The 13,477-nt window shown below is 45.5% G+C and overlaps 2 protein-coding genes across 2 annotated transcripts; both read left to right on the forward strand.

The window, feature by feature from the left end:
- The first annotated feature begins 1,968 nt into the window (after window positions 1–1,968).
- Window positions 1,969–6,174, forward strand: LOC124693301. Its single transcript, XM_047226775.1, has 8 exons — window positions 1,969–2,335; window positions 3,994–4,132; window positions 4,211–4,361; window positions 4,635–4,760; window positions 4,847–4,927; window positions 5,020–5,212; window positions 5,323–5,605; window positions 5,693–6,174. The coding sequence occupies exons 1-8, from the start codon at window positions 2,102–2,104 to the stop codon at window positions 5,932–5,934; spliced, it is 1,449 nt and encodes a 482-aa protein (XP_047082731.1). The 5' UTR covers window positions 1,969–2,101; the 3' UTR covers window positions 5,935–6,174.
- Window positions 6,175–8,990: 2,816 nt separating this feature from the next.
- On the forward strand, window positions 8,991–10,963 carry LOC124693302 (the record flags this gene model as incomplete). Its single annotated transcript, XM_047226776.1, is given in 7 exon segments — window positions 8,991–9,073; window positions 9,153–9,303; window positions 9,539–9,664; window positions 9,744–9,824; window positions 9,911–10,103; window positions 10,217–10,499; window positions 10,586–10,963. Coding segments are annotated over 7 exon segments (1,207 nt in total), but the record flags the coding sequence as incomplete, so codon positions are not given.
- Window positions 10,964–13,477: the final 2,514 nt, after the last annotated feature.

Consider the following 13,477-nt stretch of genomic DNA (forward strand, 5'->3'; position numbering starts at 1 on the left):
CCACGTGTCGGCTTGCATGACGTCGGCGAGTCAACGGGCTCCCGAAACACTTGCGCAACGGTCCGATTTTCCGTGGCGGAAGGGCGCCCAAGCGCGACGGACCGAAAAATCGTCGTAGGACTTTGCCTCGACGCAGTTTCCACAACGAACCCATATCGTCGGGTTAGGCCCATAGGCGACGAAAAATACCCCTTAGCGGACGATTTTGAGACGTTGTCTATCGAACTTTTCTTGTAGTGTATGATGATGAATAACAATCCGAACATAAACCTTGGTTCAATGGTTTCACTCAATAGCATCAATAACAAGTAGAAATCAATACCGGGAGAGTTTCCCCTATCAAACAATCAAGATCAAACCCAAATTGCTACGGCGGTGACGATGTCCAGCGGTGGAGACGGCGGTGATGATGGTGGAGATGATGATGATGGTGATGGAGATGATGTCCAGCTCGATGGCGGTGACGATGGCGTCGATTTCCCCTCCGAGAGGGAATTTCCCCGGCGGATTCCCGCCCGCCGGAGAGCTCTTTTCTCTCCGGTGTTCTCCGCCCCGCGAGGCGGCCGTGACTCTTCGCGACCTACCCTCCGGAGCTTAGGTTTTCGGGACGAAGGGTTTCGCGAAGAAAAGGAGGCGAAAGGGGTTGTGGGGCCTCCACACCACAAGGTGGCGCGGCCGAGCCATGGGCCGCGCCGGCCCGTGGTCCGGCCCCACCTTGGGTCCTCTCGGCTTCCCCTTCCGGCCTTCTCCGTCATCCGGAAAAATAGGATTTTTGGTGAAATTTCCTTCCACAGTTGATCTTCCGAAATATTGCATCCCGACGGTGCTTTTTCCAAGCAGAATCCTGGCTCCGGTGCGCGATCTCCAAATAATCATGAAACATGCAAAATAGATGAAATAACATAAGTATTGTGTCCCAATATGAAATATATCAATGAATAATAGCAAATTATGATATAAAATAGTGATGCAAATTGGACGTATCAGCGCGCAGGCGCTCAGCGCGAGGCCGGCGAGGCAGCGCACGACGAGCTTCACGCAGGCCGGCGTCGGGGAGGTGGGGGTCGAGTTCGTTCCTCTCGTGGTCGATGGAGAGCGTTCAGCGGGGGAATGAGGGCGTCGGGCCTGTGACCCCTGTTGGTCCCCGTCCAGGAGCGAGGCGCGTGCGGGAGTTTTCGGGCGAGGTCAGCCCTGCCCACCTGCGAAGCTCGATTTTAGCTTCTCTACCGGGCAGGGCTGAGAGCTCATTCTCGTGCGAGGTGGGCACTGCCCAGTTCGACCGACCCAACCTAACAAACACTGGATGACCCAAAATTCTCGGTTGGGAGGAGATTTTCTGGGTAGAACCGACCTACCAAACACACCCTGAGTCTCTCCAAAATCAGCTGGCGTTGGCCCACGTTAAGGTCGTAAAGGAGATGGATCGCTGCTAAATACATACTCCCTCCATTTTTGTATACTGGGCGCGGTTTGAGAAACTCTGGGACCAAGGTATATGCCTATTGGATGATTTGCGATCGCGTGGGAGAGGAAAATCTGATCGGTAATTAAGGAGAGATGCCTAACGAACAGCAAGAAAAACGCCTATTAACCCCCACGACCAATCAATAAGCAGTTATCACATTCATGCAGAATTGGAAGGAGAAAGGAAAGAGAGCACCGCATGCACCAAACGCTCCAATTAAAACTGTCATTAATGAGACATGCCTTAATTCTGAAAAATGTTGGAATTGGAGATGCCCAGTATACAAAAATGGAGGGAGTAGTACTAATATAATAATAATAAGTATCAAAAACATTAAGCCGGCTGTAAAAAAATTGAATTCAACTTTTTGTATATACTCCGTATACTAATGTCGCGCGAGGCGCAGCTAATCACTCTTGAATCTCGATACCCTTTTTAATTTGGGAAAAACATGACGCTGGATCGATATTCTTGTTCCCCATTCATCCCCTTTCCCATCTTCCACCTTTCGACCCATTTCCCTCCGTGCACACCTCCACTCCCATCCATGGCGTCTCCCCCAAAACCCTAACCCCAAACTAGCCCAATCCCTCCCCCTCTTCCTCCCAGGCCACACACCGCCACCGCGCCACCGCCATGGACCACCACCACAAGCCCGGGCTGCGCGTGCGCCTCCGCGTCACCGCCGCGCGGCAGCGCGCGTGGCAGAAGTCCGCCTGCCGCAAGCCCCCGCGCCGCGACCCCGCGGACACCGTGCGCAAGTTCATGCGCCGCGAGATCGGCGGCGGCCACCGCCGGCCCCCGCGCCCCGCGGCCCCCTCCACCTCCGCCTTCTCCTGCCCCGAGAAGTTCCGCAACTTCCAGCTCCAGGTCTGCGCTCCCTCACCTCGCTCATAGGATCCTCTCGGGGAGCCTAGTGGCGCTCTGGAAATCCACTTTTACCTGCTGATCGGAGAAAAAATATATGTGGCTAGGGTTTCTACGCTAGGGCTACGAGCTGATGCTTGTTATCAAATGGCGATGCTTATGAAATTCTAGTACTACTAATTTGGTTGACCTGACGGCAAGGTGTGTATGTAGCTAGATCTGGGAATTCTGTTAGAGAACATGGACTGCGAGTGACTCGTATCCTCGAAAACTGACAACAATCTCAATGTCATGTCCCTAGTTTTCTTTCTGCACATAGGAAATCGTTAGTGAGTGTAATGACTTCCTGTTTTGAGATGAGGTTTTCTCTTCTATCAGCAGTTCAGCACAGGGTTGTTGGTTGCGTTGGGATACTTCATAGCATGTTTTCCGTAGCAACTCGTGCAACTATTGGATGTTTTCCGTAGCAACTCGTGCGACTATTGGATACGTTAGGGTCATTGAAAACTGAAAGGGCTGAAAGTAACTTGCGGATGAGCTGTATAAATTTCCTGGAGTGGTTGACGTGTATTTACACAATATTGCTGCCAATCAGTATTAATGTGAAAACCATGCTTGGTAGTTGCTACTCTTCGTTTGTTTCTGTTTCCAGGTGCTTCTAGTTCTATGTGTAGTAGTTTTGAAATCCAGAGCGGCAAGTGAACCGTCAGCATGTCTGGTTCAACGGTTGGATTGTTATGCCGCCCAGTTGGGCCATGGGTCATTAATGTCTGTTCTATTACCCCTCCCAAGTCCCAACCAACCATACCTGATCAGCTCACGAGTTGGAATGCTGGTTTTAGCAGCATATATAAAAGTTGGAGTTCGACACTATTTCCATAAAAAGGAGTTATATTTTGTACCTTTTTTTTCGTGAAAATGGCCACTGAGCTGAACCAGACTAGACCCATGCACCATTGCCAGTTCCTTGTCTGGTCTGGTATTTTAAACTACGGCTCATCCCTCGAGAGTTAAATGTGCAAATCATGAACACTGTTTAAATAGCATGCTAAATGAAATAGCGGTAGCCTCCTCCAAATGCTTTACATGCTATATCGTGCTAATAGTGTGCTATATTTCAAATAGCGTTTAGAAGAATTAGCAAATATAGCCTAAAAATAAAGGATATGGTCCAAAAATGGCACAATGGTACATACGTATACAAACATAGTTCTCCAGTTCTCTATAAGCCTAACATCAACATCCCACATGCAACAACATAGCATAAGTTACTTATTCAGAACCATCAGCATTACCGATGTCATCTTCTGATTCTGAAGAGAACCAGCAAATTGCAGTTCACCACGACAAAACAGGAAGCAACTTCTTCCTAAGGAGGAGAACTTCGGTCTTTGGGCCAATAGGCTTGAAAAAAAATAGTGCGGTATTTTAAACCATGATCATGAACTGAATGAGCTGAAAAGGTGAATGAATACATAGGGAGAAGGGTTCCATGGCACCACAAAGATTGAACCGTCTTATTTTAGTCATTTTTTTTGTTTTTCTATAATAAATCAAAATCAGATTAACTAGTTTGTGCACAGATCTTCTCATAACTAGTAACTTGAAGATTATAAATTAACTATTTAAAGAAAGTATGTGCTTTTAATTTGGTTGTGCAGGAAGAATATGACACATATGACGATGGTATTGCCCAGCTGCCATTGCGGTGGAACAGAAGGAAGATTATTGAGATTGTTGCTGCAAGTGATTTAATATTTGTACTTGCCGAATCTGGTCTCTGTGGTGCATTTAGTCGCAGTAAGTCTCATTCTCTTGCACAAATCGGTTTGCTCTGTTATGTTATGTTCCTGATAAACCTTCTCATCATGTTGGCAGGAACAAACAAACACATATGCCATTTGAATATAAGTCCTGATGAAGTGATTAGGAGCTTGTTCTACAATAAAAACAACGACTCCCTTATCACTGTTTCAATGTATGAATCAGAACGTTTCGTTTCGCTGAAGTGCAGAACAACTCCGATAGAGTAAGATACCTTTCCCATTTCTTCTTAAGCTAGTTTATGTATTCCAATTTTTTTTTGTGCAAAACTGCTGATCTTTATTTCTACAGCATTTTGATCTTTTCTGTGTTTGCGCAAAAGTTGCCAATGGCCTTGAGTTTGGGCATGAAAAGCTTTTATCACTTCTTTCCTATCTGTCACAGCCTATAGATGTGATCAATTTGGTAGCTCATTTTAGCCTTTCTTCGTATTTGCTTAGACTAATTTATCTTTTCTCCTCCTGCAATTGCATTTTAGGTACATCAGGAGAGGCCAGCTACATGACGGATTTCCTTTATTCGAATCCGAATCACTGAAATATCCTGGATTTGTTGAGTTTGATGATGTTAATGGCAAAGTATTAACTTTTTCAGCACATGATAGGTAAGTTACATTTTTTTTTGCTTTGCATTGCAGTTTGGCAGTAGTCATATATTCATATGTTGAATTGATTAAATGTTCCTTTGCAGTACCTACAAAGTTTTTGATCTGAAGAATTACAAGTTTCTGTATTCTATATGCGATAAGGACATCCAGGAGATTAAGATAAGGTTTGGTTGTTGCTGATTACTTATGGTATCCATCTTTGACCTAGAAGATAGTTCATGCCATGTTCTTACATTCACAAATCGTCTTTTACCAGCCCTGGAATCATGCTTGTGATATACCAGAAGGCAACTAATCATGTTCCACTAATGATTGTGTCAATTGAGGATGGAAAACCACTGAAAACCTTCACTCAATTACTGCATCGAAACAGAAAGGTTGACTTCATTGAGCAGTTCAACGAAAAACTTCTTGTGAAGCAGGACAAGGAAAACCTACAGATTATCGATGTATGTTGCTATTAGTTTGTCTACTTGTGGCAGAGCAACATTTAGGCCTTAATTTTGAGCTAATGGCTTCTTTGGCAACGAACTTTGAGCTAACTTTGGTCTCTGGCCAGGTCAGAAACTCTGATCTGATTGAGGTGAACAAAACAGAATTCATGACCCCTTCAGCATTCATCTTCCTGTACGAAAACAATCTATTCCTGACATTCTGCAATAGAACGGTCGCTGCTTGGAATTTCCGTGGAGAGCTAGTTACATCGTTCGATGACCATGAGTTGTGGCATCCCAACTGCAACACCAACAATATATACATCACTGCCGACCAGGACCTGATCATCTCATACTGTAAAGTTTCAAGAGGTGTTACAGACGATGCTGAAGGTGGATGTGGGGAAGGTAACAACTTCACTGTGCATTTGTTTTCTTACATGCTAAGCGACACGTTGTACCTGTTTCTATAACTTGACTGAATCTCATCCTCAGCTCCCCCCATGGGGTCAATCAACATGAGCAACATCTTCACGGGGAAGTGCATCGCAAAGATCTCTGCCCTTGACCCTAATCTTGTGATCGCTCCTCGAAGACAAGGCGACAGCAGCAGGTCTATTGTCCGGAGCACCGTCGCTGAAGCCCTGGAGGACATCACTGCGCTCTTCTACGACGAGGACCGCAACGAGATCTACACGGGGAACGGCAGAGGCCTGGTCCATGTGTGGTCTAATTGATCAATCTCTCCGCCTCCCCCACACCCCCAATCTTGTGTACATAGGTACCTCCTGTACCTGGTATTTCGTTCCCTGTCACATACCAATTGTAATGACCGCCTGGTCTGACAGATAGTGGGATTGATTGTACCTGGATTTATCTTTTGTTACAACATTATTAGAATAATCTGAGTGTAGATTTCGCTGACCTCAGAATCAGCCTTAGCAGGAGTTATCTTCTGAAAATGTGAAGTTTTCCTCCGGTGGACCCTGTTTGTCGTGTGCTATCTGTGATCCCAGTAGTGCTGTCTTGCGCTAGCTGTTAGCTATAGTATCATGTTGATGTATAGAGGGAGAATCAGCTGTGGCATTTGCTGTAGTGTGTAGTTTAACAACAAATATCGTCAATATATATCTGCTGCCAAGTCAAGACCATCTTTCTCATATGCAAGTGGATTAGTGGCATGACTGCAAGCTATCCCATCAAGTCTTCTGTAAAATATGGAACACTAGTCTCCATTGTGTAATCTTTTGTTGGCGTGAACCATTGTTATTGCATCTAGTGTGGTCTATGCCGGGGTCCTCGACATCCTGATCAGAGTCTTCCTCGACGTCATTTTCATCCATGTCAACATCCAGAGGCTCTAGAAACTCTACAAAACATGGAAAATAATCATTAGTAAAACTGTTTTATTAGACCCCTTGCATCTTGATCAGTGACAAGTCATTAGTGTTGTATAGTTATGCCATTTTGCTCTATGGAGTAATCTGTGGCTGTGTTACTTGGCCACTTGTGGGCTGAAATATTACCGGATTTGGAGGGGATTTGGCAGGAATTGATCGTCATTGACGCGAATCACCAGAAATCGGAGGAGATTTGGCCAGAATTAAAGAGCAGCGGCAAAAATTTCGTTGGATTCCAACAACTCCGGTACTGGTCCGGTGATGGTTGGGACTGAAACTTCCCTCCTGGCAATGCCCGGATCAGGATACATGCCACCCTACGGTGTATCTGCGGTTCGAGAGGCTGAGTTTGCTGAACCCCTTAAATTTATTTAGTTCGTGTGGTTATATGGTGTCTGTCTGAATCTTTTTTTCTCAAACAAAACCATAAACTAGTGGTTATTTTGAGATTTTTTCGGATATAGAGGGTTATGCTAGAGTTAACTTCTTCCGTCTCGGTTTAACAGATACGTACGTAGTTTAAGATAAACTTTAACCATTGATTTGGTTAACAAAATATAAATTTTATGTCTACAAAATCTATATCACTAGATTAGTATGAAAAAAGCTTTTCAATAATATAATTTTTGTAATATGTATCTTGTATTTTATTGACTAAAATAATGATCAAAACAATTTTTTTATTAAACCGAGATCGGAGGGAGTACTTAATTTTTAGACTACTCATAGTGGGAGTAACTTCACTAGTAACTAAGTGTCCAACTCAGCGAATTTGCTTATGTGGCAGTGAGTTAATGAGGAGAGAGAAGGATGGAGTAACATAGCTAGTTACTGTAACATCACACTTCTTAAGATACGATGAGTCTATCGGAAATTCAATTCGGCTCCCGGGTGCGTATGCTCCCTCTACTAACAAAACATATTTTGAAGTGTGGAAAAATTTTGACAAAAAATTCTACATGTACATCTGCATAATATATGTGTATGCGTCAAGTTTCACGAAAAAATAATATTTTTTGTGGCCTATGTAAAAAAGAGAAAACTTATCCTGTGAAAAGCATTGTTTTCAGCACTGAATTTTGTCTTTTTTACACACGTCACATGATAAGTTCATTTTTTATGAAACGACTTTGTGAGTGTGTAGCACGTGAAGATGTACGTGCGAATTTTTTGTTTCAATTTTTTTGAAATTTAAAATATGTGTAAGATGCATTTCAAAATATAGGGAGCATATGCTCCCATGTTCCAAGGCTAATTAATGAAGACATATATGATACTACTTTGATGTTACTAACCACTATGAAGGTAGTAATATAGAGTAGTAACATGCTATGTTACTTCTCACTATGACTAGTCTTATCTCGAAGCCGCCGGAAAAAAAAAAAAGAACACACCAGCACTCCTCCGGCCGGATCGAAGGAGGCAGCGCACGTCTCACTCTCCTCTCCTCCTCTCCCCAGCGGACACCGTGCTCATGCGCCGCGAGATCGGCGGCGGCCACCGCCCCCCGGCCCCCTCCGCCTTCTCCTGCCCCGAGAAGTTCCGCAACTTCCAGCTCCAGGTCTGTGCTCGCTCACTCAGTCCCTCCTCGGGTTCTCTCATGGAGTCTACTGGCGCTCTGGAAATTCACTTGCCTGGCCGATCGGAGATAAATTATGTGACTAGGGTTGTGATGCTTGTTATGAAATGGCGATGCTTATGAAATTGTAGTACAGTACTAGTAATTTGGTTGACCTGATAACAAGGTCTGCACTGGATGTGGCTAGATCTGGGAATTCTGTTAGAGAATATGAACTGCGATTGGCTCGTATTCTCGAAAACTGACAACAATCCCAACGTCCTGTCCCTATCGTATCCTCGAATTCTGTAGTGAGTTTTTTCTGTTTGGAAATGAGGTTTTCTATTCTATCAGCAGTTCAGCATTGGGTCGTTGCTGATGAGCTGTATAAACTTCCTGGAGTGGTTGACGTATATTTGCATAATATTGCTGTCAATCAGCACTAAATTTTGAAAACCATGCTTGGTAGTTGCCACACTTCAACTTTTTCTGTTTCCAGGTGCTTCTAGTATATGTGTACTAGTTTTGAAATCCTGAGCGGTAAGTGACCCGGCAAGGCGTCTGGTTCAACGGTTGGATTGTCATGCCGTCCTGTTGAGCCATGGATCATTAATCTCTGTTCTCTTACACCTCCCAAGTCCCAACCTATATAGTTTTTTTATTTTTTCTACAATAAATCAAAATCGATTAACCATTTTATGCGTAGATTTAACTACCAACTTGGATATTATAAGTAAACCATTTTGAAGGAATTATATGCTTTTAATTTGGCTGCGCAGGAAGAATACGACACATATGGCGACGGTAGCGCCCAGCTGCCATTGCAGTGGAAGAGAAGGAAGATTATTGAGATTGTTGCTGCAAGTGATTTAATATTTGTACTTGCCGAATCCGGTCTTTGTGGTGCATTTAGTCGGAGTAAGTCCCATTCTCTTGCACAAATTGGTTTGCTCTGTTATGTTATGTTCCTGATAAACCTTCTCATTATTGTTGGCAGCAACAAACAAACGCATATGCCATTTGAATATAAGTCCTGATGAAGTGATTAGGAGCTTGTTCTACAACAAAAACAACGACTCCCTTATCACTGTTTCAGTTTATGCATCAGACTGTTTCGCTTCGCTGAAGTGTAGAACAACTCCGATAGAGTAAGAGATCTTACCCATTTCTTCTTAGGCTAGTTTATGTATCCCAAAAAAGAATTGTGCAAAACTGCTATCTTTATTTCTACAGCATTTTGATCTTTTCTATGTTTGTGAAAAAGTTGCCAATGATCTTTCCTATCCGCCTTTATGGATGTGATCAGTTTGGTAGCTATTTTTGGCCTTTCTTCGTATTTTCCTTGGCTAATTTATCTCGTCTCCTCCCGCAATTGCATTTTAGGTACATCCGGAGGGGCCAGGTACATGACGGAGTTCCTTTATTCGAATCTGAATCACTGAAATATCCTGGCTTTGTTGAGTTTGATGATGTTAATGGCAAAGTATTAACCTTTTCAGCACATGATAGGTAAGTTACATTTTTTTGCTTTGCATTGCAGTTTGGCAATAGTCATATGTTGAATTGATTAAATGCTCTTTCTTTGCAGTACCTACAAAGTTTTTGATCTGAAGAATTACAAGTTTCTGCATTCTATATGCGATAAGAGCATCCAGGACATTAAGATAAGGTTTGATTGTTGCTGACTACTCATATTCATCTTTGACCTATATCGCTCATGGCATGTTCTTACATTCGCAAATCCTGTTTTACCAGCCCTGGAATCATGCTTGTGATATACCAGAAGGCAACTAATCATGTTCCACTAATGATTGTGTGAATCGAGGATGGAACACCGCTGAAAACCTTCACTCAATTACTGCATCAAAACAGAAAGGTTGACTTCATTGAGCAGTTCAGCGAAAAACTTCTTGTGAAGCAGGACAAGGAAAACATACAGATTATCGATGTACGTTGCTATTACTTTTGTCTACTTGTGGCAGCAATATCTATGCCTTAATTTAAGAGCTACCGCTTTTTTTCTCAGCAACAAGGTTTGAGCTAACTTTGGTCTCTGCCCAGGTCAAAAACTCTGATCTGATTGAGGTGAACAAAACAGAGTTCATGACCCCTTCAGCATTCATCTTTCTGAACGAAAACAATCTATTCCTGACATTCTGCAATAGAACGGTTGCTGCTTGGAATTTCCGTGGAGAGCTAGTTACGTCGTTCGATGACCATGAGTTGTGGCATCCCAATTGCAACACCAACAGTATATACGTCACCGAAGACCAGGACCTGATAATCTCATACTGCACAGTTTCAAGAGGTGTTACAAACGATGCTGAAGGTGGATGTGGGGAAGGTAACCGTTTCGCTGTGCATTCGTTTCTTACATGCTAAGAGACATGTCGTATCCGTTTTTATAACTGGACTGAATCTCATCCCCAGCTCCTCGCCCCATGGGATCAATCAACATGAGCAACATCTTCACTGGGAAGTGCATTGCCAAGATCTCCGCCCTCGACCCTAATCTCGTGATCGCTCCTCGAAGACAAGGCGACAGCAGCAGGTCTGTTGTCCGGAGCACCGTCGCCGGCGCCCTGGAGGACGTCAGCGCGCTTTTCTACGACGAGGACCGCAACGAGGTCTACACGGGGAACAGCCGAGGCCTGGTCCACGTGTGGTCTAACGGATTAGCTTCCCTGCCTCCCCACACATACCCCCAATCTTGTATGTAGGTACCTCCCGTACCTGGTGTTTCGTGTAAAGTCACGTACCAGCTGTAATAATGGCCACCTGGTTCAACGATAGTGGGGTTGATTTGTACCTGGACTCCATTGTACATTGGTTTTTCTTGACGTATACCATTGTTCATTACCGCTACAAAGCAAATCCTGCACGGACTGCTGTAGTAAGCCTTGCAAGGCACTGCAGTGTTGGCATATTGTTACACAATTATCTGGTGGTTGAACATCACATGAAGCACCAGACAATTGGCGTGAAGCAATAAAACCATGGTACAAAAAAAAAACAGTGTCAGGATACAAAAGGGTATCCAGGTTGCATCAACCAAGGATAGCATACTTGAGGTTGATAGATTTCATGCAACCGAAAAACAGAGTTTACAATTTCCTAATGAATCAGTTGAGGATATAACAGCTAGGCCATTGACCATCACAGGAAAGGAGAAGTGTTGACAACATAACCTTCTAGTGCCGTGAAAAAACTATGCGAAACAAGAGTTTGTTTCAACCAAAGTTTACAAGCAGAGGCATGTTGGCCATCACGATGGAAGCTGTCAACCAGTTTGCCGTCAATACCAACATAAAATATCCACCTGCGGTGAGTGACCAGCAAGAGCACGTCACCATCCACCGAGAGAACGGTGACACGGCAATTGTAATTCCGCCACCTGAATCGCTTGATTTCCTCGGCGGGCAATTCGACGCTGTACTTGTGCCCCCAAACCTCGCTTTCATAGTCCCGCAACACCCATATATCAACGATTTGCGTGGTGTCGTTGTAGCTGTAGATGCCAAGCGTACCATCCATCTCGAAGATATATGACTTGTCCGGCACAACCGGAGCACGCATTCGTCGGAACGACTCGGACGTGGTGTCATATACTATTACGTCTCTTTGTCCGGCCTGATGATACTGATGTGGGTAATGCACGATGTACCAATGCAGGCTATGACGGAGCATGGTAGGTTTGCCGAGATACGCGGATGCTGCCACCCCATCCGGCACCCCGACGTGCCTTAGCGGCTGGTCAGAGCCCAAGGCGAAGACGCAGCAGTCGGTGTGATGAGTCCGACGCAATAAGAGCCGGTACTCGCCGGTAGATTGGTGCGCATACATCCCCAATACAGTGAAACCCGAGAGTTGCGGGAGGGGAGCATGCTGACGCGTAGCTGGGTTACAGATGGACAAGGACACGCCGTTGTTGGAGAAGATGAGGAGGCCTTCGCAGGAGGCCTCCGGATAGAAGGAATCTTCGAGCCGGGCGAGAGGTTGGAGACGGGTGCCAGCAGCAGCCTTGTGATCGAAGACAAGGAAGTCTTCGTAGCGAGGGCCGCCATATTTGGACCAGGAGACGACGGGGAGGCTCCGCTGGCGGGCGTGGTGGGCCTGCAGGAAGGTGCTAGTCGAGGTGGCGTGGCGCCAGGCGCGGCAGACGGCACGGCAGCGGAGGAGGGGTTTAGGTGGGAGGCGGATGAGGATCTCCCAGACGACCATCTCCTCCGGGAGGCCGCGGTGGAGACGCGTCGCTCCTGCCGTCGAGGCCATAGTCGCCGGCGCCGATTCCATCCGGAGACGACAGTGGGGATTCGATCTCGGGAACAAGATCGGATGCAGGGCGACGGTGAACTGGTGAGACGGCCGCCAGAGCTTCGACTCTGTTTAGGCTTCCGCGCAGAGCTGGCGTACCCAGGCCAGACTCCAGAGCGGAATCCGGCTCCATGGGCCTCGCCTCGCAGGGCCTTTTCCTGTCTGATGATGGAACCCTGCGCCATTCGTGCCGGTGGCGTATTTATCCAAGGGAAGAATCACGCGCGTCACGGGCGCGCGTTTGTTCGTTTCGGTACTCCAAGGGAAGGATCCCGTCACGCGCGCCGCCTCGACTGGAACGTTTCGCCTTGAGTCGCTCGCACGCGCGCCGCTGCGCTCTGCTGGCCAAGGAAAATAAATACGACTCATTTATTTCTTCTTGTTCTTCGCAAAGGCTGGAGCGCATATCAAAACAAAAAACAAAGGCTGGAGCGTGTGGACTGCATGCATCCCGCGCGACTGGAATCCGTTTCGTTGATCGGAATAACAAAGCATTAAAAGCAGTGTTCTTTTTTACTCCCGCGGTTGGTTTCTTCGTGCACTAGGTGGCCCGCTTCGCTGCCTCACGCTCTGCTGATTTCTTCATTTCGCTTCACTCCACTGCATACGCAAGTCTGTCAGCAACTAGATTGGATTCCACCACCGCTGCGCTGATTTTGACTACCATACCAATACGTCTGCGCTATTTTTTTTACTTCTAATTTTCTAACTCTTAGATTCGAGATTTACAAGATGTCTAACTTTATCTAAATTTGGATCTGCTCCCAAGGTGGGAGGAGGACGAGGAGCTCTGCATTTCGAGCTCTTGTAATAAGAGCCGCTACCCCCTCCACTGAACCGAGCTTCCTTCTCTTTTGCTTTAGGGTGAGTCAACTGTCTCAAAGTTCAACCCCAAAGCGATGAATCATATACTAGTATGTACTAGTACTAGTCGTTTAATTTTGCGCTGCTTGCAAAATAATAATCTAGGCAGCAAACCTGGAGAAACTCCTGGACATCACAAGCCTA

This window comes from Lolium rigidum, chromosome 2 (assembly GCF_022539505.1).
Source record: "Lolium rigidum isolate FL_2022 chromosome 2, APGP_CSIRO_Lrig_0.1, whole genome shotgun sequence".
In the NCBI taxonomy this organism is placed as follows: domain Eukaryota; kingdom Viridiplantae; phylum Streptophyta; class Magnoliopsida; order Poales; family Poaceae; genus Lolium; species Lolium rigidum.

Excerpts from the sequence above, each read along its gene's own strand:
- LOC124693301 (XM_047226775.1), top strand. The coding sequence starts at position 2,102 with ATGGACCACCACCACAAGCCCGGGCTGCGCGTGCGCCTCCGCGTCACC. Across the intron at positions 2,336-3,993 it reads TCCGCAACTTCCAGCTCCAG|GAAGAATATGACACATATGA; the intron begins GTCTGCGCTCCC and ends TTGGTTGTGCAG. Across the intron at positions 5,606-5,692 it reads TGAAGGTGGATGTGGGGAAG|CTCCCCCCATGGGGTCAATC; the intron begins GTAACAACTTCA and ends TCTCATCCTCAG.